This window comes from Perna viridis, chromosome 7 (genome assembly GCF_037379345.1).
Source record: "Perna viridis isolate PV_CMFRI_1.1 ecotype Kerala chromosome 7, ASM3737934v1, whole genome shotgun sequence".
Lineage (NCBI taxonomy): Eukaryota > Metazoa > Mollusca > Bivalvia > Mytilida > Mytilidae > Perna > Perna viridis.
This window is the reverse complement of record NC_142451.1, coordinates 22,197,629-22,224,866: the sequence shown is the minus strand read 5'-3', so window position 1 is coordinate 22,224,866 and position 27,238 is coordinate 22,197,629. Positions and strand designations below refer to the sequence as shown.

General features: G+C 32.0%; 1 protein-coding gene across 3 annotated transcripts; it reads left to right on the top strand.

The window, feature by feature from the left end:
• Positions 1 to 27,238, top strand: LOC148611805 (cytochrome P450 3A8-like). 3 transcript variants are annotated; one of them, XM_088592703.1, is made up of 14 exons: positions 1 to 205; positions 5,618 to 5,714; positions 7,552 to 7,604; positions 8,803 to 8,899; positions 9,774 to 9,890; positions 13,398 to 13,486; positions 15,250 to 15,398; positions 17,077 to 17,201; positions 18,408 to 18,516; positions 20,267 to 20,424; positions 20,970 to 21,058; positions 21,431 to 21,568; positions 25,823 to 25,985; positions 26,933 to 27,238. In XM_088592703.1, the coding sequence occupies exons 1-14, from the start codon at positions 129 to 131 to the stop codon at positions 27,005 to 27,007; spliced, it is 1,536 nt and encodes a 511-aa protein (XP_088448829.1). In that variant the 5' UTR covers positions 1 to 128; the 3' UTR covers positions 27,008 to 27,238. The 3 variants fall into 3 exon arrangements, with proteins under 3 accessions (XP_088448829.1, XP_088448831.1, XP_088448830.1); XM_088592705.1 differs by having other exon boundaries at positions 17 to 163; XM_088592704.1 differs by lacking the exon at positions 1 to 205 and adding an exon at positions 1,148 to 1,200.

The window sequence follows — 27,238 nt, the reverse complement described above, 5'->3', positions numbered from 1 at the left end:
TATGGAGTGGTCGACATTATTTGCTGATCACGTCTTAAAATAGACTGTTGGTTATAACTTATAAGTGATAAGTAGTGTATACCTGCACTTCACCGGTACCCAGACCAGATCGATTAAGACCGGAATTCATGGATGTTTTTGGGCTTTTCACGATACCAGGATGGTTAGTTGTCATTCCCCTCATGCTCTTCTTAACATTTTGTTTGTAAGTACTCTATATATATGCATGCATATGTATGGTTTTTTTTTAATTTAGAAATCGCACTCGCACAAGTCAATATCTAGGGCATTTAATGTAAACAAAATATATACAAATATCCCTGATTCAAATAAATGGATAACAACAATTAAATTATGGATGAAGAAACTTGGTTTTTTGGCTACTTAATTGATAATAATAGCAATATCAAAAATGTCTTACCTGATATCAAACCTTACAAAACCAAAATAGTAGTATAGGTGAAAGCAATAAATTATCTTTCTATACAACTATCTATAGACAAAACTGATATGGATTTTCAAATTGAAATAAATTAATAAATATTAAATCAGGATTATATCCTTATATTCTCTCTGTTTTATGTAAATTTAAATTTTCATTTTAAAATATATATATATGCATTTCAGTGTAAGTATGTAAATGAAGACTAATTTCATCCTATGGTTTTCATGTAAAAAGTCATAAGTAAATACTAAGTCAAGATTAAATATTTATTTTTTATCATCATAATATCAGACCATTCAATTCAATATTGAGTCAACAAATAACAAAATAACTGACAATTTTATGATATATCATAACAATAAGCAATATAAAGAATACAAGCACTGAATATTTGAATTACAATTCTACAAAGTCAATCTCAGTGCAGTAGGTGGGAAGCTGCATCTGCGTAGGCTTTCACACCGATGAGTCCTTGTTGGAATCTGTCTTGATTCGTTGCTTCATTGTCCGGATAATTTTCATGACCTCTACCTTAGGTTGATTATATTGATGGTTGTGCAGTGGGCCTAATTTTACTAAATGTCCCTCGTGTGTATTTACTGTTGCTGGACATGCTGAGATGACACAATGCCGGTAAACCCTATTGTTGCATTTGTTTTTGTTTTGAACTTGAAGGTTTGCCATACTTGAATTGATTGAATGAGAAGACAGCTCCATTTTTATAATAATATTTGGTGAGAAATGTTCAACATTGGGTAAGCTGCAACTCTTTTACTTCAAATGTTTAATTCAGAATGCTGTAGCTTGGATGCAGACTACATATTAATAACTGTCAGTAATAAAGCTTGGGTACTAAACAGTTATAATTCGGAAAAAAAATGGATAATTAATAAACTGCAATAATGATGCAAAACAAATTTAAGAACATAAATGCAAAAATATGAAGTTTTTCATAAATTGTATTAAGCATAATAATAACAAGAAAAAAAAAAGATTCTAATACTGGCCATTTTGTTTTTTTTGGTTTGTTTTGTTTTTTTACAGTTGTTTTGTTGAAGTAAAGTATTGAAATAATTTTTTTTGCATGTTTAACCTCTAAGAATGGAATTTTTATATGAAATACTTGTATTTTTGTACTTTTTAGATTAAATCAATCAAAGTCATACATAAACTTTATTGTACTTTTACATATTTTAACTCTGATGTACAGGTAAATTACAGGTAAAATTTTAGCAATAATTCAGAAATAAACTATAATTGCTAAAACAACAAATCCTCCCATGTTTATTTTGGTATGTAATTAAAAGTGGGAGAAACAGGACGACACCATTTAGCAGTACCGCGGAGTACCGCCCTTCAACCGCTTGTAATGACTTTCAAGTTGAAATTGTGCATGTCACACCTACCTAGTTCGATTCCGGAATCATTTTCCTGTATGCTGTTACCATATTTGCTACAAAAATTACATTTATTATTGAAGTTTCGATAATTTTCCATGAGAGACCCTGTTTTGTTAACATTTTGGACCGTAATAGAGAGTAGGCAGAGCTTGTTACCTTTGGAACGGAATGGAGCAGAAACGATTTTTAAAACTGGAATCTAACAGAATATTTCAAAATTCCGCTGAAAAATTATGTGTCCGCTACCCTTCCATTCCAAAAGTAACAAGCTCCGCCTACTAACCTGTGTTCTTGAGATAAATTTATATAGAATGCACTATAGATTCCAAAATTAAGGGAGATAACTCTGTAAATGACACTGAAATACAATAGAATCTATTGGATTTTCAATATTGATTAACTCCTAAGAGCAGGCAGATTTGAATGAATAATTACACATTTTATAGTATAGACCCATAAAACAACTTAATTACAAAAAATAAAAATAAGTAGCCTTTTTTGGGGTGTATCACATTTTTTAAAATTTTGCATGATTTTAACAAAGACAGCTACTTAAAAACCCCTTAGTAGTATATTTGATAGTGGGAGCAAACCCCATTGATATGTCCAAGGTCTGTAAGATAGTCCAGTCAATCTATCAAAATTTAACCCTTAATCTAAACAAATTGCAACAGTAGATATTTAAGTTCTAATCTATGTTACCCAAATAAACACAGAAAAAAGTCTTACAAAGTCTAACATTATCTTAACCTTAAAGTAAGCATTGAGTTTTCATTGGAAAGGGGAGATAACTCTGTAAAAATTTCAATAAAATTTTATACAAATCATAATTATGCCTTATCTGATAAATAAAGTGTAGTGGTCATGATGGTAGTAGACATTTTAACATTAATTAAAGGATCATCTTCAACTTTTAAAGTGTTTTCTGAATTTCATATCTAATTTACCAAACAACATCTCTGATATAAAAACAAAATAGTAAACAATAAGCCCAATTTTAGAAATAATGAAGTTCAACAATTCTATAATTGATGAAAATGATAAAGTAAATTTTTGTTGTTTAAAGATTCTTCTAACAAAGGCAAAACTGTTGATAATTAGTTTGCGGATATAAACAATATATATGGAAAAAAAATTCAAAGTGATGGAAGTGCCAGGAGTTTTCTGTAATTAAAAATTGCCCAAAAATTTAGATACCCGTCATAACCAAATGTGTAATTTATCATGTACCCTATTGACTATCTCATATTTTATGCTGTCCAAGATAAATAACACATTTCATAAAATATGAGATAATCAATAGGGAAAGAAAGTTCAATAAAAGTATCATATTTTACATGAAAATGATAAAAATAGAACAAATAACTGACAAAAAACATAATATTTACGAAGTTATCCCCCCTTTCCAATATAAAATGTCCATAAGAATTTTTAAAATGCTTATTTTGAGTATTTCCCTACTTAGTTAAGACTTATTTTCTGTGTGTGTAAGGGAAATGATGCATTATAATTGAATCACAACAATATCTGTTGCAATAGGGTTTAGTTTGAAATATATTTTGACTGGAGTAATTATGGCCCAGGGAAGACTGTAGAAGTCAGAGGCAATGTAGTGGACTAGTACAGTCTTGCTCTGACAAAGGACATGCATATAAAATTCTGGTCTATTATCTTGAAGGAAAATACATTTCTTATCACATTTATCAAAGAGTTTTAAACAAGTTCTGCTTGTCTTAATTAAGTCAACATGTCCATGGAGTGCATTACCACTGCCAGGGATCTCCATGGATCAAAATGAACTCATGGTTCACTCTCCAGTTGAACAAATTTTTATGTCGAATCTTTCTATTTGTACTGTGTAACACAGATATACTAAGGTGAAGTTTTCCCTTCCCTGTTGGCTTTACCATAGGTCCACAGCTCTAGAGAAAGTAAAATGACTAGTAGGTGTGGTCATTTTTTTTGGCGTATTCTAAATAATAGTGGCAAAATGATTTTTGCTTATTTCTATAGAAAATTACATTTTATAAACTGAAATTGAAATACCTTCACTTGCACATGTTTTTGCTTACTGAATGATGTAACATGGCACATTTTTAGAAAGTTATAATAGACTAGTCTGAAATTAAAAGTCGTAAATATTAATGGACCAGTTAACCCTTTTAATGGACTGGCAATCATAAGAAAAATAATGCACATTTATTGTTGTTACATAAACCAGACAAATGCATCCAAATGTAAGTGGTTAAAATACCTACAAAGGACCATATGAGCTATACTAGTATTTTAAAATTGCCATCATATGCCAAAATTTCTTCTCTGAAAGTACTACAGCCAGGTTTTACAGTGGTGGATCCAGAAATTTTGAAAAAGTGGAGTAAGGAGCTTGCTAAATGACTAAAGGGGGAGGGACCATTCCAGTGATTTCCATTTTTTTTCTATATAATCAACCAAACTTTTTGAAGCATAAAGGGGGCTGTTGTCTAACCTCTGCAGTCATAATTAAGCTGTGCTATCTGCAAAGAATGTTATTATAGCCACTCAATCATTAAAAAACTTTTAAATTGATGAAATGACCCATATGATTAGGCTTTAAAATGTTCTATTGCTGTCGTGAGTGGTAGAGGGTAGCCATGTAGCCAAATGCTAGTTGAGCTTGAATTGGACATTAGCCACAATATTTTTCTATGCCTTTATTCCTTTAATAGTGTGGCTAATGCAAATTTTCTACTTCCACTAACACAGTATTGGGTCGAAATTAAAGAATGAATGACAATTTGTTAGAGTTATTGTTTTTGAAGGCAAAAATGATGTTCAGATATAAACACACATTTGTTTGATGAAATGATCCTTTGATCAGCCCTAAATATATTCAACTTATTTGTTACAAACTCATTCCCTTGCGGCACCACCCATGTCACCACTGCAGTCCAGCTCAGTAATCATTACGCTGCCAGTCATCCCCCAAAAAAGTATGATTAGTCAACGTAGTGAATCAACGGCTGTACTGCAGATGATGCAGGGAAATGAGATGCATAGTGCTAGATACTTGATATACATGGAATTTACTACTGTAATTTATCAATTCACAACATCTAATCAAATCTACAGAGAAAATAATAGTGTATAATATTTATGGGATACAAACTCATTCCCGTATGGCACCATCCACCTCGCCAGTCATCCCCCAAAAATCTGAAAATCGGATTACACATAACCCTTACAGTTTTAGAGTTAAAAGAGGTCAAATAAGATCAACTTTCCCTATTTTTGGTTCAATTTAGAAAATGTTTTAAATTGGATTCCTTATGAAAATCCCTGCCTGCTTTTTTCAATCAGATTTCAGATATCCCTTACTGTTTTCAAGTTATAAAGGGGTCAAATGTGCCACACCCCACAGAGTCTTCTTTTTTTGGGGGTCTGATTTTGAAAATTTTGATTGATTTTCAGTTTTTGTGCTATATTGTGTCCAAAGCAGTTGTTGTATTCATAATGAACTATGTTTAAGTGTGTCAAAAACTAATATTGTGTCCACAAGTGCTTAAACTTTTCAGGGTTCGACCACTGTGGTAGTATCATGCTGTGCTCCACAAAGCTCTTTATTTTGTTTGACATCATGTGGGTTTATTTAGTTTCCCTTAACAAATAAACAAGCCTCAGATGACTTTTAGTTACTTCTTTGTGGAAACTATTTTAAGTGACAAGAGTACACTATTTCTATGAATTGACACGCCTTTTTGTACCAACTTTATTTTTATGATTTTTTTTTCAGATACACCCTTTACTCTCAGACATACTTCTGGAGAAATGGTATTCCTGGACCCACTCCAACACCATTTCTGGGCCATTTTACTCAATATATGAAGAAAGTAAGTCCTTGTGTAATCATCATTAAATGATTGTTAATGTCAACATTTTGAATAATATTACTTTGAATGTTTGTACTTACATGTACATTTTTGTTAATTTATGACAATTACTTTACTAATTGGCTTTGTATCCATGCCCAAATGAACTTCGAAATATAAAAATTATTTGAAAAATACATCAAGATCAATACAATAACCAAAAAGATACTTCATATTTGATGGCAGTTATCAGCTAAAACTATGATAAATTAATTTCACAATATCATATCCCAACTGATTGAGTTGGGGTATATTGCAACCACCTTGTCCAAATGTCACACCATTCTGATTCATCAGTATTTCTTGCAGAAAAGTAATTGTATTAAGTACCAGTCCATTTAAAATTCAGATACTGCCAATCGGAAAGTGATTAATGGTGTAGAAAAACCCACCGACTGAATAATGCTTTTTCAATCTACATATGCCATATTTTTACAGTGTATATCCTTTTTGTATACATACATGTATCTGCATTTTGAAGGAAACAATTCATTCATCTAAAAACCAACCAAATCCAGAATGATGGTCATGTACATAATGTAAAACTGTATTATTATCATATTATATATATGCTTCAACATGTTAGTATACAATTATATTTGTTTGTATTATCATTGCCATTGGACCATAACCATGTATTGCATTACAAGTTTGTGTCAACAAAGAATTTGTAATTGTACTTTGTAATTTGTACAATCGGTGTATCTCTAAAGGCTCTAAATTATTGACCTAAAACATATATTAAAATTAAATACTGGTAAAAGTGTTAATTGTTAATCAATAGCATCTGGAATACTAGTATGTAAGAACTTATGAATATTCTTGGATTGAAAGAACAAAAGAAATTTGACATGTATGAATTACCCCTCTGAATTTATCATGACAACTGCTTAACTTATCTATAACAGATTTCTCTTCTTTGGATAGATGTTTGGTTACATATTGCTTTTGCTTGATGACTTATGCGGCATCTCCCCTTTCCTGGTTCATATCTACTTCCTGTTTAGCATACAACTTTAGTAATTTTTAGGATATATACATAATGGTAGTTTTTGTTACCAATTTTCTAAGGAATGATGATTTAACGTAATGATTTGTAACATGTCTCCACTTTAGTTCACGCTATTCTTAGCACCATCATGTTTTTATTTGCAAAACACTGGCAAAAGGGATTGGAGCATTAAAGAACATACATGTACATGTATAACATCATTACTTGTGTCCTCTCCCATATACAAACATGTTTTACAAAAAAAACATTAACATTTATAAGGTACATTTACTAAAACATACAAAAATGAATTATTAATTACATGTAAGAACAACATGTACAATGAAAGAAGGAAGAGAAAAAACACAAAAGGGAAATGTACCTCTGGTATAATAAAGATACTGAAAAGGGGGGTTCTGCTGCACTCTCGTCTTTGACCTTGACAACCCAAATTCTATCATTATATACATTGTATAGGTTCATTTCATTCAAGCACCAGTAAAACTTGGCAGCAGGAATTTTCAATATGAAAATACAATGTATAAAGTAATACTTCTGACATTATGGAAGAGGATGTTACTGTTACAAATACAGACTGTAAAACTTAAGTTAAAATAACTTTATTACAAAATATAAAAGGAATGGATGGGACGAAATCATCTTTAGTTCTGCCATTTTATAGAAGGCTTAGTTTAGAAGGGAAGAAGTAAAATACTTGAACTCTGGTTGTAGCACCATTTATGGATTACACTACACAATTATTTATGTATCTATTTTCATATACTGATTGCATTTTCTCCTTTGTAGGGTGTTATTGGCACAGATATTGACATTGTTAGGAAATATGGCAAAGTGATTGGGTAACTTAAAGTGTAAACATGTATAAGAAATTAATAGGGCGTAGTTCTACATATGGTATATAATCATTGATACTGTTCTTATTATGAATATGTTATAGGGCATTACACACTGTAATTTCACACAACTGCAAAAGTATTGTGAATACTACATTTTGGCATTGTGCAAAAGGGTCCAAATTTCAAATTTGTTTGAAATCAACAACAAATTTTTAATTTTGATTTTTGATATTTTGTATAAATGTTATAGTAAACAGAAATTAACATGTGACTTTTTATATAACCCTTGTTCTTCCGATATAAAATTCATGTAAAGTGTTTTGTAGAATTCAAAATTGAAGGAGATAACTCTGTAAAAGACAAAAAAAAAAAAAAAATACAATAGAAACTGTTGGATTTTCCACATGGATTTTCTCCTAAGAGCAGAGAGATTGGAATTAATAGATATACATTTCATCATGTAGACCATAAAGCAACTTAATTACAAAAATAAAAAATGTTTATCTTTTTTTGGGGGGTATCACATATTACAGAATTTGCATGATTCTTACTAAGACTACTACTTACCGTAACTAATCCAATTCAAGGACAAGCAAACATTCCTACCACCAAAGCCATATGGTGGAAAATAAATTTTCAGGGAGGAAATAACAGCCAAAGATATTTGGAAAGAAAAACATTGACATTAGGCCCTTATCAAATACTTTTTGCTCAATTTAATTTATCTAGATGTAGAATTGAATACAAAATATTTGCAGTCACATCATGGTATGATGCTGTCTTCACAATTGTCCAGTGTCTGTAGACATGTTTGTGTCCTGACTATAACTCTAATATAATTGAATGGATAGTCTCCTGTTAGTTTTCATCATTTTGATCACATCTAAAACTGCAGATTGGTAGCCATTTCTAGTGTGCTTCTTAAAATGTCTGCCTTCAAGTGATGGCAAAATGGTAATATGTTGTACTGTCTTTTTTATTGTATATTCCGATTTTCGATATAATATATAATTACAAATTTACAACATATACATATTCATTTTCAGAAATATCAGATTTGTTTGTACTTGCTGTGAAACAATCAGAATCTCTCAATGAACCCTCGTGATCTGGCTATTCTGAAGCTGCTACAAATTTTGATATTTTCCCTCTGTGTACTTGTATTGTGTATGTTGCAATGTAAATCTTTCTCACATTACAGGATTTATTTTGGTAACTTGCAAACAGTATTGGTATCTGATGTAGAGCTAATTAAACAACTGTGCATCAAAGATTTTTCAAAATGTCCTAATCGAACAGTATGTAACATCATTTACTTAGATATTTAACTCTAACTTCAAGCCTCGCTCCAAGCCAACCAGTCAACATGTACTCAAGCTCTTTTAATGTTGCATACTTAGCTAATTCATTATTTACCAAATTTTAACTCTTTGATATAATATGACAGGGGTTACAGATGAAGACTTACTGCATTTTAAGCAAGCAGGCCTTCACAAGACTACCTAGGCTGATATTTTTTTTCAAAATAACACCATATTTACTATAGAAAACTACATGAAGTAACCATTCAATATTTTGAATATCCCACTTCACATTATTTTATTGATATAAACATGTATTGGCATGTATAATAAAAAGAAATGGTTCTTATTCGCAAAGAAAACGAGGAAAACTATAGACATGGCTAAACACTATATGGAAACTGAACCGCACAGTACACTAAGTACTAGATTCTGTAAGAATCAGACAAAATTGAAGAATACATGTAATGAATAATGCCCAGAAAAAAACCCCACATAATTTGACATTGTGGGAACATAGATTATGGTCTATTGAATACAAATTTAATTGACAGTTCATTCAACTTAGAAGTGTCAAAGGGTATGGAAAAGTAAGTTCACAATACTCAACAGAATGAATGAGAAAAAGTGAATAATCTCCCATTGATGATGTAATTGCAATGCAGTTCATATAATTTTTACCTTGAATTACTGACACTATGCCATTTCTGCATTTCAGAAAACATTTTGAATTTCATGAGAAGACGTATGTTCACTGCCTGATTTTTACAGAGAACAGCACTAAATACAACAGCAGTATTCACCTTCTTTGTATTGCAATATATTACAAGCTTAAATGAACAGTTAATATGTTAAACTTACATTATTTCAGCTACCTATGGGTGAAGATAAATATTTGAAGGGAGCAATGAGCATCACAAGAGATGAAAATTGGAAATTCATACGTTCTTCCCTGTCACCTGCTTTCTCGTCTGGGAAAATCCGACAGGTATATTATTTTTACTGTGGATAACATTAAGATTTGCTCTTCACCAGGTACATTTTAGTATTTGTGTATCATTATTAATAAGTCAACCTCTGATTCATCTGGTTTGTGAAGTTTTAGTGAAACTAACCATCATGACAAGAGCCTTCAATGAAAAACAAATTCTTTTGGTTCTATTGGAAAATTCCTTGGGCTAAGTGTTGTTGATCTCCTAAAGTCACTAATAAGCATATTTACATATTTTGCGAATGAATCATAACCACTCATGTGAGCTTCCAATTGATATTAAAAAATGTTCATCTTTATTTGCATCACCAACAGTGAAAGCAGGACTGGTAGCTGCTTGACTCTATCAATTAGTCTGTGAAACTTTAGGTTGCACTATACAGATTGGATTGAGGTGCACTGTTTTGTAGACACAAAACTGACCTGGTCTAATTTTGTAACACTTAAAACATAAGGTGAAACTTGGTGGAAATATTTATTGTGAGTAGTAGAGCATTCGTACATAAATAGATGCAAAACTTGTGAAGGTAAAGAGGTGTTAAATGCATGCTTTAAGTTATCCTGAAAGATTAAGGTCCTCAATGGATTGGGTTCTCTTCCCTGCACCAACTGGTTGTTTTTCAAAGAGGAAAAATTTGGCACAAACTCTATGAATTTATATCATGAACAAATGAGCAGAAAAAGGTACACTTTTTATTTGTTTTTTTTTTTTTACAGTAATACCCTGCCCGCTTACTTTTTCTGGCAGTTTTAAAGTGCCTGATATTTTAGAAAAACCTGTTTTTTGACAATTAATTTTTGGAAGGCACCCAAAATTTGTTATGAAAGCTGATATTATTTTTTGATGTTACCATGGTTACAGATTTTCATGACAAAATAGAAAATATAATCGATCTTTTTTTCATGGATCTTCATGATGTAAGGTTTTGAAAAATATATACTTTTTACAGGAAAAAATTGTTGGATTTGCCTGTTTAAGTGTTCCAATATAGCTTTATTTCCACAAATTGTCAAAATGTTTCCTGCAGTACTGAGTGTTTATAGACATATTGCAGATGTGCATCTATGGATAAATTTGATGGAATATTTAAAAAAATTTTAACCAACAATGTAGTTTTTATACAACTGCAAAATTTCTTTTGGTTTGTAGACACTTCTATGTCCACTCAATAACTTGGGTAGAACTGGATAGAACTGTATGAAATTATACTATAAGGTACCATACCACCACAGGAAGTCTGGGATTGATTTTTGGAGTTGTGACTTGAACTATTAAGGAATTATGGGACAAAAAGGGGGCAAAACGGGCTTTTTCATGATACACTGACAATAACTAGAGTAGATATAAATAGAACACTTTGAAATTGAACCACAATATGTCATACCATAAAAGGAATGCTGGAATTGATCTTTGAGGTTGTGACTTGAACCATTTAGAAATAAGGGCCACAAAAGGGACCAAGAACAATCATTTTCATGATATAATATCATCAAGTGAATGGGTCTCCTTGATATTGTACAACAGGTGCCATATTACCAAAGGAAGTTTGGTCTTATGACCTGAACTATTTTGAATGAGGGTTCAAAAAGATCCCAGAAAAGTGCATTTTTATATTTTGACAATAACTTCAGTAAATGTGAATGGATCTGTTATAAATTTTACCACAGTTTGTCATCCCGTAAAAAGAGAGATGGAATTGAATGGGGGTTTGGGTTGTGACTTGAACTGTTTAGGAATGAGGGGCATTAAAGAGGTCAGAAACAAAACATTTTTTTTTTTCAGATTTAGACAATGACTGTAGGAAAATTAGGCCAGAATTAATTTCCAGAGTTGTCACAAATTATTTAAGAATGATAGGCCCAAAAAGGGGTCAGAAACAATCTTTTTCCTGATGTGCCATCAATAATTTGAGATCTCTTTGAAATTATTCTGCAAGGTGCCATACAGTTTGAGGAAGATAAACTAGACTTAGATAAGTTCAAATATTTATTACTTGGGCTCATTTGATAGATAAGATATTGTGTAAATGTACTGTATCACACAAAAGCTTGTTTACAATATTTTGAAAAAAAGTGACAAAAAACAGGTGATAAAAAAGAAACTGAAATTCTGAAAAATCTCCTTTTTACGATTTTGTAGTAATTATTATCCCAAAAAGAAAACCCAAGCACCTAAATTGATTAGTGATCAGATATTTTGGGTACATCATTATCGTAATTATGAATGCCTAAAATAAGAGTTTTAAAATGTTGGTTTGGTTTGAATGAGAATTTTGTTTAATACTGAGACCAGTTTTCTGGGGGTATGGGTAATATTTTTAACATTTAAAAATATTCTTCCTTGAAAATTAGCTTTTCTTGCTTTATTCATGTAGAAAATTAAATTATATATTAAAGGATACCAAATTTGAGACGTTTAAGTTGAGCTTTAACTTGTAAAGTTGAAAATCCGATTTTTTGCATTTTTTGATAAATTCTGACTTAAAAATTGCTACAAGTCATCAAAAGAACCCCAGAAGTATTATTTGTGATAATTTTAAACAGAAAATACCAAATAAGCCATTCTTTATGAAAGCATAGATTCTGTGGGGGTTTTCACATTGAAAAATGTGTCAATTTAATGATTTTTCGGTGGGGTAGGGATACATTTTTTCATTTTACTCCAAATCCTAAGTGTTACTGCAATTTTCTGCATACCATTGGGAAGCTGAGACATTGGGCTATATAATGATACCTATATGTATTTTTTTTTCTTCACACATGCTGTCCTAGGAAGACTTAGACACTGAACAATTTATTCACAAAAATCTACATAGGCTTGTACTGAAAAAGAATCCAGAAGTGTTCTTTGGCTATAAATTGATTAGGTACCTGAATATCACCATTAAGTTGATTAATGGGGTGGAGAGGTGCACTGTGGACCCTCCCAGCCCTTGGACGACATCAAGCTGTGCCCTTTGAAGAATTTTATTTGAAGATAAAATTATTCTAAAATGTGTTTGAAATAGCAGTAATTTTGTGCAGTAAGTATGGATGATGTATAAAAACCCTTTAACTTATGTTAATTTTATATTGAATGTCTATTTTCGAAAGGGCTATTTTCTGTAAGAATCAGGGAGTGGGTGAATCATAGTTAAAAAAAACAAACAAACAAAAGAAGTCTTTTTAATGATAAAGAAATTCCTTGTGAGTTGGAGTAACTCATGTCTGATCCAAACTTGTTTATTTCAAAATAAAATATGTTTAAATTAAAAACTTTTCATGATACCATTTCAAAATATTTCCTTTTTTTCAGTATCAGAAATTTGGTTTCAATTAAATTTCATCATCAAAGGAAGATAACTCATTTTTCCCCAATCATTCGATCATAGTTTTGAACTGGTATCTGCTGTCATTGTCAAATGTGTGTTTGTTTTTTTTCTGAGCATGATTAATTATTTTTCAATTTTGTTTAATTTATACAGATTCCAGCACGTTTGTTTTCATTTTATACTTTTTCTGCAGATGGTTCCAATTATGCAACACTGTATTGATAGTATGGTGAAGATTCTGAAAGAAGACACAAAGAATGGGGAGGTTATTGATATTTGTCCGTACGTTAATAACTTTCTTATAAAATGTATTTGGAGAATCTAATATGATGTTGCATGCTTTGTCCTGCTAGGTATACCCCCTTCAAAAAATGAAGTTGATATCAGACAGCTCCCAAAATTTCTTACATCATTTGCCCTGTCTATAATAAGACACTAACCAATTTTTAAATCAATCAATTATTTTGGGGCCAAGATATGCATGCGATAAAATTTTGACTGTCAGAATGACGGACAGACATAGAAGGTGATTCCATTATACAGTCCACATATTGAGTGAGGTTACAATTAAAATAATATTTAGTTATATTTCAATTGTTTATTATATATGATAACTTTAGGGGTTTCTGTCTAGATTTATTAAAAGTAGTTTTGCATACTTATCTATTTTTGGAAGTGTATTTGCTCTGAGGTTAGGACCTGATCTTCAATAAATGTCAATGACTTTTGATTTATTGCTTGTTTTTTGCCATATGTGCTTAGTGTTAAAGAAAAAAGACTAGTAGGCTAGGCCAGGAAATAAACTCTTTGAATGGGACAAGTTTTCCCTTGGTTCTTGCAGGACGTTTGCTTCTGTTCAAACTAATAGAAAATTGAATTTATAGTCTTTTAGTATTTGAAGCAAAGTCAAATCAATTAACTTGATTTTCTTTCCATGAAATGTATGAAAAGTCTTTGGTAAACCATGTGGTGGAAAAAATAAATGATATTGTGAAATGTAACTATTACACCAGCGTATAACCCGAATACAGCGTATACATATACAGCGTATAACCAAAATACAGAGTATAACCCAAATACAGCATATAACCCAGCGTATAACCCAAATACAGCGTATAACCCAAATACAGCGTATAACCTGTATACAGCATATAACCCAGTGTATAACCCGAATACAGCGTATAACCCAGCATATAACCCAAATACAGAGTATAACCCAGCGTATAACCCAAATACAGCATATGACCCAGCTTATAACCCAGCGTATAACCCAAATACAGCATATAATCCAGCGTATAACCCAAATACAGTGTATAACCCAGCGTATAACCCAAATACAGCATATAATCCAGCGTATAACCCATATACAGCGTATAACCCAGTGTAAAACCCAAATACAGCGTATAACCCAAATGCAGCATATAACCTAGCGTATAACCCAAATACAGTGTATAACCCAGTGTATAACCCTAGTACAGGGTATAATCCAGCGTATAACTCAAATACAGCATAGAACCCAGCGTATACACCAGCGTATAACCCAAATACAAATCATAAACAGTAACTACTCTCATAGATCACTAAAAAAGATCTTCAACAAGTGTAAACACACCTTTAAGTAAGCTCTGGAAGGCCTCAACAACAAATGGGATAACATCTACAGTAACATAATGAGAAAAATTCATCAAAATCAAAGAAAGAATTAATAGACATATTAATCAATAACATCTTCTGACTTAGGACAGGCACATGTATTCTGTGATGGGGATAAAGAGTAATCAAGGGAACCAAGGTTATAGCGGTAATCAAAAGAATGTAATCCAGGGACAAAGACCAGACATGCACAACAAAGAACATAAAGTAACTAAAATCATACGTTCAAAGTAACAAAAGCAAACAAGCAACTCAGACTCCACTAAAAACTGGGTGCATGGACCAGGTGCACCAGTAGGGTAAGCGTCCTCTGCTTTTCTAGAACTAGTTAAACTAGTATCATCCCCTTTAATATTGTAAGGATTATTGACATGATGCCTTTGTATTGACAGGTATTGTGGAGCATATTCTATGGATGTTATCGCCAGCACTGCTTTTGGTATGGACATTGATGCACAGAATAATAAGGATAGTGAGTTCATTAAGAACTCTAAAGCAGCCTTTGCCAGAGGCTTTGGTAATCCATTCTTTCTCATTATAGGTAAGTATTTTTAATTAGAATTTTTTTGGAGAGTGAATTCATTAAGAACTCCAAAGTAGCCTTCACAAGAGGCTTTGGTAATCCATTCTTTCTCATTATAAGTAAATATTTTTACTTAGAATGGTTTTTTGAAGAGTGAATTCATGAAGAACTCGAAAATAGCCTCCATCAGTGACTACAGTAGTCCATTCATTCTCATTTTTTTAAGTATTTTCTGAAGAATTCTTACTAACAAAGCATTCATACAGAAATTTAATCCATGTCAGATTTTGCCTTTACATTATGTCTGTTTACTGCCATAGTCGTTTTTTCTTTAAAATTTCTCTGTTCAAATTTGCAATTTGAATATGGGTAGTGGAATGCTTATCCCCTTTCAAGTTTTGGTATTGAATACTCCTTTAATTGTCTAATATTTGTTAGAAGAAGTATGTCTTTCCTGCTTTGATGGAGAGGCATTTTGTTTTTTTTTCCCTTGTCAGTCCCTCTGTCAATCTGTACACCAGACTTTAATTTTGTAAAGGCAACTCCTCAGAAACTAGTGATATATAATTGCCCATAATACCAGGATTTTATGATCCACTGAATATTGTTGAACTTTGAAACTAGGGGGTCAGGGAGATGTTTAATTTCAATTGCATTTGAATAGTACATTAGAGATTTCTAGTATATCCAGATAATTGATTTTGTTCATTAGAGTTTTAAGAACCTGGAGACTTATTTGGTTAAAGTTAACCTTATATGTATTGAGAGGGTGTCAAGAGGGAAAGCTTCAAGTCACCTAAATATTAATAAAAAACTGTGACATGACATAAAAAATCTCAGTAAACATTGATTCATTATGTTAAGGTTTTACTTGATTCTGACCAGAATTCAAATAATCACAGATCAGAATTTGAAAGAGTAATCAAGGGAACCTAGGTTATAGCAGTAGTCCATAGCATGTAATCCAGGGACAAATACCAGACATAGAAAACAGACATACACAACAAAGAACATAAAGTAACTAAAATCATACATACAAAGTAACAAAAGCAAATGAGCAAGTCGGACTCCACTAAAAACTGGGAGCATGGACCAGGTGCTCCGGTAGGAGTCTAGAAACACCCGTTTGAAATTAGACATAAGAAAAGAGAATTTATGCAATGTTGAATAGGATTCTATAAAAATCCTTTTTTTTCCTTCAAAACATTCATCAGTAGTATGGAACCTATTTCTGTTTCATAGAGAACCATTCACTCTTAATCATTTTTGCATTATATGTTCACAATGAAAACCAGAAAAGGGAAAAACAAATCAAATGTGAATAGCTTTTGTAACCTATTTCACTTCTAATTGAGGGTACTTTTTTTACTTCTTTATCGTTATTATTGCACCAAATGTATTACGTTTGTTATATTAATGTATGGAGAAGACCCTTTTAAGTTTGAATAACACATATCTGATCCAAATTTGTTTATTTGTAAATAGAATATGTCTTAACTAAACTAATTTACAAGAAAATGTTTCAGTGAACAAAGCACATACATTACAGTCTTGAATGAAATGGTTAATTCATGCATAAACCAGCAGAAAACATGGTAGATTGTTTAGTACACAACATTTAATATTCATTATAGTTTAGTCTTAATATTCTTGAGTTTATATAATTGTAATATAAAAAAGTCATTGCACTTTTCAGTATTCCTCCCATTCCTGAGATTTATATTACCGAAACTCAACTTTTCATTTTTTCCAAAGAAAGTAGCAGATTTCTTCAATAATGCAGTAGGCAGTGTAATTGCTGACAAGAAAGCTGATGTGAATGTAAGCATAATATTAGGATAGTTACGACTATTTGCTGATTAAACATAAGCATATGTCACAGTGCATAGTGACACTGGTAGTAAAAGAGTCAGAGTGATGCTTCCACTTTTGTATACATTTTTTATACATGGTAAAGGAAAACTATTGACCAAACTTTACGACAAACATTTTCATTCAGAATTGTCAACTTTCCTTTCATCTGTGGCAACATCCCTTCAGCACCTGCGTATGGAGTGTCCCTATCACAACTCATACGTTATGCCAGAGCTTGCAAAAACTACGCAGACTTTTTGTATCACACTAGAATTCTTACAAATAGGCTTCTGGAACAGGGTTATGTTGCTACAAGATTGAAGTCATCACTACAGAAGTTTTATGGTCGTCATCATGAACTCGTGGATCGTTAGGGTGTATCCATCTGCGCCATGAAAACTGATTTGTTCAATGTGTCATAGTTTTCCTTTCTTCTTTCGTCTGCCACAGACTTGACTTTTTTATGGGCAACTTGGCTGGTGTTTCTAGAAAAACAGAGGACACTTACCCTACCAGTGCACCTGGTCCATGCTCCCAGTTTTTAGTGGAGTCCGAGTTGCTCATTTGCTTTTGTTACTTTGTATGTATGATTTTAGTAACTTTATGTTCTTTATTTGTTTGAATGATTCTGTCATAGGATTAAGGATAAAAAGAGCATTGTTTATGGCATTTCTAGAATGGCATGGATTTACTGTATAAGTACATTAATTCGTGAATACCAATTTTTGTGGATTATGGAAGAATCACAAGTTCATGGATTCTTGAATTAGTGGTTTTGAGGTTTTCAGTATACACTTCAATGGATATCTCATTTTTGTTGGGAACCAAATTTTGTGGTTTGGCCGTCCTAAGAAAACCATGAAAATTGGTACCTCACGAACAATAGTACTTCCACAGTAGTTCAGAAACAAATTTACTTTTATCTGCTAAATAAGATGGAGCTAACCCATTTTAACATTTGAAGATCAATAGGCACTTGTGGTATATGATTTTATTTTCAACAGTTAGCCAATGTAAAGAATTAAAGAGGAGATTAGATGGGGCACTGAATCATGCATCCAACATATTTTGAATGAACACTACATTGTATAATTTGGTCACTACAGAAAATGACCAGATTTGTTCTTATACTAAAGCTGAAAATTAAAATTTTTAATATCATATTTATTACAGGCAAGACAAGACCTTTTATGGCTGATGATGAATGCTCACAAAGACATTGGAAAAGCTGAGGATGAGGTGGAATATACTTCTGAAAGTCGGTTTGAGTTCAAAAAGCGACGTAAGTGTTCATTTAATAAGTTTTGATTGGTCTGTGCAAGTCCAAGGGTGTATTGTTGAACTCTGTACACTCATTCTAATAGCAATTCTGTGAGCCCTTCACTCACAAACTCTGATTTTGTCAAAGTGAAATCTAGCTCTTATATTTTACATGACACTCTTGACATTCTACATTTTGGTGTCTTGATATAACCTTTTTGAAAAGCCATGTCAATACATAAAACTATCACTGCAATTCAAAGACTGTAATTCTTGATGATCAGTAATCTATACTTATTTTTTTTCGATCTGGTTGACTGATACCTCGCTAATCTCTTGTACATGACAAGATTTCCAGAAATTTCTGTCAAACATTGGGAGTAATTGTGATGTATCCCTGTCATCTCCTTTATGGTTTTGAATGAAAGTGACTTCATTTGCCAATAATGTGTAGCCACATAACTAGATTTTTTGTGCAACATATGTAGTTTTAAAAATAGATGCACATACTTTAAAACGACGAATAGGCCAAAATTGGATTACCAATAAAAAGAATAATAGGAATCTTTTATTTTGATACTGACAATTATCTCAACTAGAATATATCTCAACTTGCACTGACAGGTTTATCTAGATATTCCACATGATATTGTCGGTATCTGCTATAAAAGAAAGTAACTATTGTTCTATATCTTGAAATATATAGTACTAAAGACTAATATGTCATAAGGCTTTGTCTTTGAAGAACAGGTCTATTTGTACTCAAATAACAATAGACTTTGTTGATAATAAACTACTATGTTATTTTATATTATCCTGACAGACCGGAATATAAAGGACTTTGTATAACACACACTGCATGTCTGTGTTAAAACTTCAAGCAACCACTTCTTAACTGCATACGTCATTTCTATAATAGCAACTCGGCGAGTGTTTCTAGAAAAACAGAGGATGCTTATCCTACCAGTGCATTTTGTCCATGCTCACAGTTTTTAGTGGAGTCTGAGTTGCTCCTTTACTTTTGTTACTTTGTATGTATTATATTGGTTGTTTTGTGTTCTTTGTTGTGTATGTCTGTTTTCCATGTCTGGTCTTTGTCTCCCTGGAGTACATTCTTTTGATTTCCACTAGAATCTTGGTTCCCTTGATTACTCTTCCAAAATATGTACTTCATTCAACAACAATTTTGAGCCATACATGTTTTAGAGCATTTACAAATATAGGACTTTGCTAAGGCTCTCTACATGTTAACATCCATGAGTAATTTAATTTGCTTTGGGCAAGCTAGATTATTTTCCATAACTTATCTTGATACTGTGACATCATAAATGTTGATTCATCTAGTCTGCAATTAAAATAATTCCAAACTAAATAAGACTTGGATGAAGGTACAAATTGATTAAAAATTAAATTATGAGGATCTTTTTAAAATTTTTGACCAAGTTATGCTTACATATATAACCTGGTCAAAAATTAAAAACAACCCATAAATATCTTAATTATGAATGTATGAATATCTAATTGAAAGATCCAGAACACGTTCCAGCTATTGCTTAAAAATATTGTACTGATTGGTGAATCAAAGGTGGTCAGGTGCTGTTACTTGTTGGTTTCTTGTATTGCTAAGTTGGTTACACAGAAATTAAATATTTTTATGTTGTTTTAAAAGCAAGATTAATTTTATATTTAGTGTTGGTCTGATAAATTTTTAAGCAATTTTGCCCTGGAATCCAGGACTTTTACTAAATGTCTTGTTTTTATATATTATACAGCACTTACCAACCAAGAAATTCTTGCAAACAGTCTGATTTTCTTCCTGGCTGGACACGAGACCACAGCAAACGTGATATCATTTGTAATGTACAGTCTAGCTCTATATCCAGACTATGCAGACGAACTCAGAAGAGAAATTGATGATAACTTAGGCAAAGTATGTTGGGAACTGGTATATTTTGTAAAATTATATTTAATTTTTTAAGCTCAGATATCTTTCAGGTGGGGTGATCATGTAACATAGACCAATGTTAATCTAAGCCTAGAACTGTCCTATAAATGATTTTAATGTGAGGGGCTAACAGTAGGTCAACAGACATTAAAAATTCACAACACAGAAACGAAGAAAATAAAAACATACAGAAGCTAGGTAAAAACTCTCATAACTTTAACTTTGAGTTCACCAAAAGTACTTTGAGGTTGGCTCAGATCATTTAGATCACAGTGAATGTACTTTAATCCGTGGATACCAATTTTTGTGGTTTACAGAAGAAACACTAGTTCATGGATTCTTGAATTTGTGGTTTTGAGGTTTCAGGACACACATCATTGGAATTCCCCATTTCGTTGGGAACCAAATTTCGTGGTTTGGCCTACTTACGAAAACCGCGAAAATTGGTACCCCTAGAACAAGAGTACTACCACAGTATAAAAGTAGTCTTTGCATTAAAGAAGTTTTGATTTACTTTCTTACATTTGTAGGATAAACCTACATATGACAACGTGTACAAGCTTCCATTTCTTGAACAGTTCATGTCTGAGGTTCTCCGATTGTATGGCTCAGCTGCAAGGTAATATATTGCCCAATGTCATGATGTGGCTCAGCTTCAAAATAATATATTGCCCATTGCCATGATGTTGACCTTACCACTTTAATTGATTTCAAATTTGAAAATATCACTAAAAAACTGGTCATTTTCAGTAGTGAATCAAATGTCTATTTTTTAATTGATTTTTGTCTGATAAAATGTATCTCATTTGAAGAACATGGATTAACTTGAACATCAGTTTCCAAACAGAATTTAATGTTTTTTTTTAAATAAGTCTTTTAGTGCTATTTAAAATTATACATGGAAAATATTGACATAAATATTGAATGTAGAGTATGTCATTCTTATAATTTCACAGTGTACACTATTAAAATGGGAGTTATTTATTGATAGGTTCAATAGAATTTTAGAGGAGGACATTGTACTAAATGGATACAAAATTCCTAAAGGAACTGATGTACATTTTCCAGTCACAGCTATTCATAGAGACCCAGAACTCTGGCCTGACCCTGAAGTATTTGATCCAAGCAGGTTTGTATTATAAGCAATTTGTAAGGCCCCACAAAGTTAATTACTTGGTTCACAGTTTGACCCTCTCCTCTCTTGAATGTGACTCAATACCGAATTTTTGTTGCCATATCAATAAAATAAAGATAAAACCACCCTTACATTTCTTTTTGTCTATGAACAATGTATGAAGTACCCTAATCAGAAACAAAAATCACAAATAATCTTTAATGTACCCCAATCACAAACCATCTTTGGTGTACCCTATGACACTTCAGGGCAATAAAATGTGAAAAAAGGATCGACCATATTCCCTCATTAATTGGAAATGACCTAAAACAACAAATTACATGTAAGTTTGAAGGGTTGAATATCTTAGTGTTTTATGTTCCTACATGCTTACAAGGAGTGGTATAATAGATAGGGATAGGGGATGGTTGTCCTCCCTTACATCATGGTGTGATAGATAGGATTAGGGGATGGTTGTCCTTCACTACATCTTTGTATGATAGTTATAGGGATGGTTTTCTTTCCTTACATCATGCTGTGATAGATAGGGATAGGGGTTGGTTATCCTTCACTACATCTTGGAATGATAGTTATAGGGATGGCTTTCTTTCCTTACATCTTGGTATAATTGATAGGGATAGGAGATGGTTGTCTTTCCTTATATCTTGGTATGATAGATAGGGATAGGAGTTGGTTGTCTTTCCTTACATCTTGGTATGAGAGATAGGGATAGGGGATGGTTGTCTTTCCCTACATTTTGATATGATAGATAGGGATAGAGGTTGGTTACCTTTCTTACATCTTGGTATGATAGATAGGGATAGGGGATGGTTGGCTTTCTCTACATCTTGGTATGATAGATAGGGATAAGGGGTTGTTGTCCTTGTGTACAAGGAGTTGTATATTGGATAAAGAAAGGAGATGGTTGTACTTCCTTACATCATGGTATGATAGATAGGAATAAAGGGTTGTTGTCCTTCCTTACATCTTGGTATGGTAGATAGGGATATGGGATGGTTGTCCTTCCTTACATCTTGGTATGATAGATAGGGATTATGGATTGTTGTCCTTGTGTACAAGGAGTGGTATAATAGATAAGGAAAGGAGATGATTGTACTTCCTTACATCATGCTGTGATAGATAGGGATAGGGGTTGGTTGTCCTTCACTACATCTTGGAATGATAGTTATAGGGATGGTTTTATTTCCTTACATCTTGGTATAATTGATAGGGATAGGAGATGGTTGTCTTTCCTTACATCTTGGTATGATAGATAGGGATATGGGATGGTTGCCTTTCTTATATCTTGATATGATAGATAGGGATAGGGGATGGTTGGCTTTCCCTACATCTTGGTATGGTAGATAGGGATAAGGGATGGTTGGCTTTCCCTACATCTTGGTATGATAGATAGGGATAGGGGATGGTTGTTCTTCCTTACATCTTGGTATGATAGATAGGGATAGCAGATTGTTGTCTTCTCTTACATCTTGGTATGATAGATAGGGATAAGGGGTTGTTGTCCTTGTGTACAAGGAGTTGTATATTAGATAAGGAAAGGAGATGGTTGTACTTCCTTATATCTTGGTATGATAGATAGGGATAGGGGATGGTTGTCCTTCCTTACATCTTGGTGTGATAGATAGGGATAGGGGGTTGTTGTCTTCCCTTACATCTTGGTATGGTAGATAGGAGAGGAGATGGTTGTCCTTACTTACATCTTGGTATGATAGATAGGGATAGGGTATGGTTGTCCTTCCTTACATCTTGGTATGATAGATAGGGATAAGGGGTTGTTGTCCTTGTGTACAAGGAGTGGTATATTAGATAAGGATAGAGGATGGTTATCCTTCCTTACCTCTATACATTAAGCAAAGGGGTATCATTCTCATGTCTTAACACCTCCATTACCACTGAAAGGATTTAATGAAACTTCACATAAAATTAGTTCAACTTTGAAGATGTTGGCGTCCTATTTTAAATTTTGATCTGAATGTTTTTTTTTTTTTGGTTGAATGTTTGATCCAAATCAACGGTTTCTCATAGGAAAATATGGTCCTGGTCATTTATGAATATAGGGTTCCTTTTTTTGATTTTTAATTCCCTCCAAATCACTAAGTGGAATTGAATTGAATTCAATATTTATGGCACAAACTCATCAACAATAAATAGTCAAGGCTCCTTGTACAGAATATCATAAGAATAGTTATTATTAATAATATATAACATACATGATCATATTTGAAACATAATCATGATGATAAAGTATATATTATCATTTATAGTAGGTTATATCTGATGGTCAAACAATATGAGTTGATGGAGGAAGTCAATATTAGTACATGTACATGTATTGTATAGGAGTTATTGTTTGATACAAATGTCAATCTGTTGCTAATATTACATAATTTTATATGAATTATTATAATTCTTATTTTCTCATTGGTTAGTGTTCTCTAAGAATTATCTTCACATTCGAAAAGAAAATGTTTTTCATTTTTAATACATTCGATTTACATAAAGCGCAGTACCTTTCTGTTTAGAAATGGTTAAATATTTTCCTCTTTCCCCCATCAGAGGATGAGCACTAATTGTAATTTTACATGTAGCAGCTCTATCATGTTTATTTTTCAAAATGTCCCCATAAGGGTGTCTCTGACTCATTATGTAAACACCGTGATAAAAATCTAGTTTTCGTGACTCAAATATTTTAGCATTTTGATCTAGTCATTAATTCTTTGCTTAATGACACTAAGATTGACATGTTTAAAAGAGGAAGTAGTTTCCATTGTATATGAAAGACCAGGTCCATCTAGTATATTTTTAACTTTTTTAACCCATATATACTACTTTCATTTAAACGAATGAAAATATCTTAAAGAGTATATTCTGATGTAAATATGTGATTAAGAAAATTTAATACAGCAAAAATGATTTTACTTTAAAGTGGGATTCTATTTAATTCAGCTTGGCAACTATCGTTTGGTGCCTTATAATAAACTCCCAATATCTCTTTTATGAATTTGATATTAAATTTTTCAAAGGGATCTGAGTCCTTAAATGTACCATCATTTCCCAGACTAATGAATCAACTAATTTTTCTATAAGTCTATAATGATTGTAAAGTCCAATAGTCCTTTTAACTTTAAAGCATTAAATTAACTGTCACAGAATATATTAATTAAATATTGAAGATATCTTGATTTAGGTCTGAATATTTCAAAAAGCAGAATGTTGCATTTATCTTATTGAGTTAGCATTGCTTACAGTTTTCCTTGTTTTTTAAAAATCTTATTCCCTCACTCATATTGTCCATCTGTCCATCATTCCATTCATCCTTTCATCCAAATTTGGTCAGAATAATCTTGGCTCTCAGTAGATGGGATTGTTTTAATATTGGATGTGTGCTTTAAATAGATGGGGCATATTTTGTAAGCGATTTGGTTGCTGCCTGATATCAACTTTATTTTTTTAGGACTTCTGGATTTTTCTCTTTATGGAATGACAGCAAATTTTTGTAAAAAAATATCTAGGCTCCCAGTGGATAGATAAATATTGAGCTTGGCTTGTTGCTTATTATATATGGGGCATACGTTGTAAACAGTTCGGTTAGTTTTTAAAATCAACTTGTACATAGGGTATAATTAGCACGAAAATGCATGCAACTTTATTTTTAATTTAATTTATGAAGTTTGTTATTTGTTTCAAATAGAAAGAATTGGACAAATAAAAATTGTTACCATATGTCAGCTTGTAGCCTCTAATTCTTTAATTATACCCAAACTCATTTATTGAGTGATATATTTGAATCCCATTGTCGGTCTAGTCATCATTTTATTTGTCAAACTTATTTTCACAAACATCTTGACTCCCAGATAACAGATTATGGTATGTGTCTTTAAATAGATGTGGCATATTTTGCTGTTCAATATCAACTTACTGTATGAGTGGGGGTATACCTAGCATAACAACACTTAAAGCTTCATGTTTGGTATTTGAATAAAACAAATGTAACTGTTTGAAATAATAGCATAATGATTTATACATGTAAATATCTTAAGAATATTTCAAACAACCAAAAACAAAAATTGCACATCCTAATAATTCAACCAACCTCACAAATTGTACGTTTTATTATGATATGTATGCTTGACTTTTCACAAGTAAAATCTTCCTTTTTGCATAAACTAATTGACATTTACTTAATTTTTTTTGTTTTACTTTTCACATGCTTCCAAGTAAAGAAATTATACTCATTTATGTTTTTAGGTTTTCACCAGATAATAAAGAAAGGATTCATCCATATGCCTGGGTACCATTTGGTGTTGGACCACGTAACTGTGTTGGAATGAGATTTGCCTTGACAGAGCTAAAGATGGCTACAGCTGCATTAGTTCAAAACTTTACCATTGTCAAATGTGATGAAACAGAGGTAACTTTATATTTAAATTCAAGAGAAATTCTGATTATGTTTGAGATTTTTAAAATAATATCTTGTAACATACTCTGAAATAGTCTTAAGTTAAAAGTTATCTGCCCTTGAAATGTACATTTCCAGTGCATTTTATTGCAATTATAACTCAATTTACCTAAATGATTTGGAAAATCTTGTTTTTTTTCCTTAATTCTGATGGTGCAAATAGTCAAATTAAACTTTTAAAATGGTGGGTTTTTCATACCATGTTTCATCCAATGCCTCAGTCTTACAAAGACTGAAACTTAATTGTCTTTGAAAAAAATGTAGGAAGAGTATGAACTGGGAAAATGTTTGGAAACTGCATCTTCTGTGTGAGAAATCTGAAATATCAGTATATATATTTCTGTTATCAGAACTGTCTTCTGTTTCTCTGAGATGAGAATTACAGGCCATAAGAACAAGTTCCAGAACAGCTTCTTGAAATGTTCAGAATGATTTAAAAACCAATATGGAAGTGCTTTTTATTTTGACATAAAACATCATTAACAGAATACCGTGTACATTTTACTAGTTGCTTTTATAATTGAAATTTTTGTTGTACCTTAATTTTGACATCTAGGCCTCTAATTGCAAATCTATCACATAAATGATTTTGGCTTAAAGCTTAAAATAATGTTTGCCTTGACATTTATATTTAAGAAAAAAACTTCCCATTATGGTAAATTAATCCCTGTGTTTTATTGGTCTGCTGTAGAATGACCAAAATGTATCACAGGTGTTAAATAATCATTTTTGCTATATTTTAAACCTGAGATCATTTGTTGAAACAGGGAGGGGGGCAAATATCGCATGACACTAGGTTTTTAAATGTTTAAGAAATAAAAAAATGAGTTGTTAACCATAATAACATAATTGTTACATTTGTTCTTTAGCAATATTCCACATTTTCATTTTTCTTACAGGTTCCAATTACATTCCATAGAGGTGGATTTGTAAAAGCACAGAATGGGATCAAAGTTAAGTTACAATCAAGATAAATGTTTGCTGTTTTGTTGTTGCAGTGAGTTTGGTATTGTCTCTGTTTTCAAGCCCTGTCCAGGGCTGTATACTTGTAGGATTTTGATGTATTTTGGATTTAGCACATGAACAAAATTTTTGTATCTTTTTTTTTTAATGTTACTGTTTTTATTGTTATTAATTTATTGTGATTGTTGATATGATTCATATAATTTTATAGAGATGAAATAAATTGGTTGTGATACTAATAA

Coding starts and splice junctions, on each gene's coding strand:
- LOC148611805 (XM_088592703.1), top strand. CDS start 129: ATGGATGTTTTTGGGCTTTTCACGATACCAGGATGGTTAGTTGTCATT. Junction 9,891..13,397: donor CGTCTGGGAAAATCCGACAG/GTATATTATTTT, acceptor CTTTTTCTGCAG/ATGGTTCCAATTATGCAACA. Junction 15,399..17,076: donor TCCATTCTTTCTCATTATAG/GTAAGTATTTTT, acceptor TGCACTTTTCAG/TATTCCTCCCATTCCTGAGA.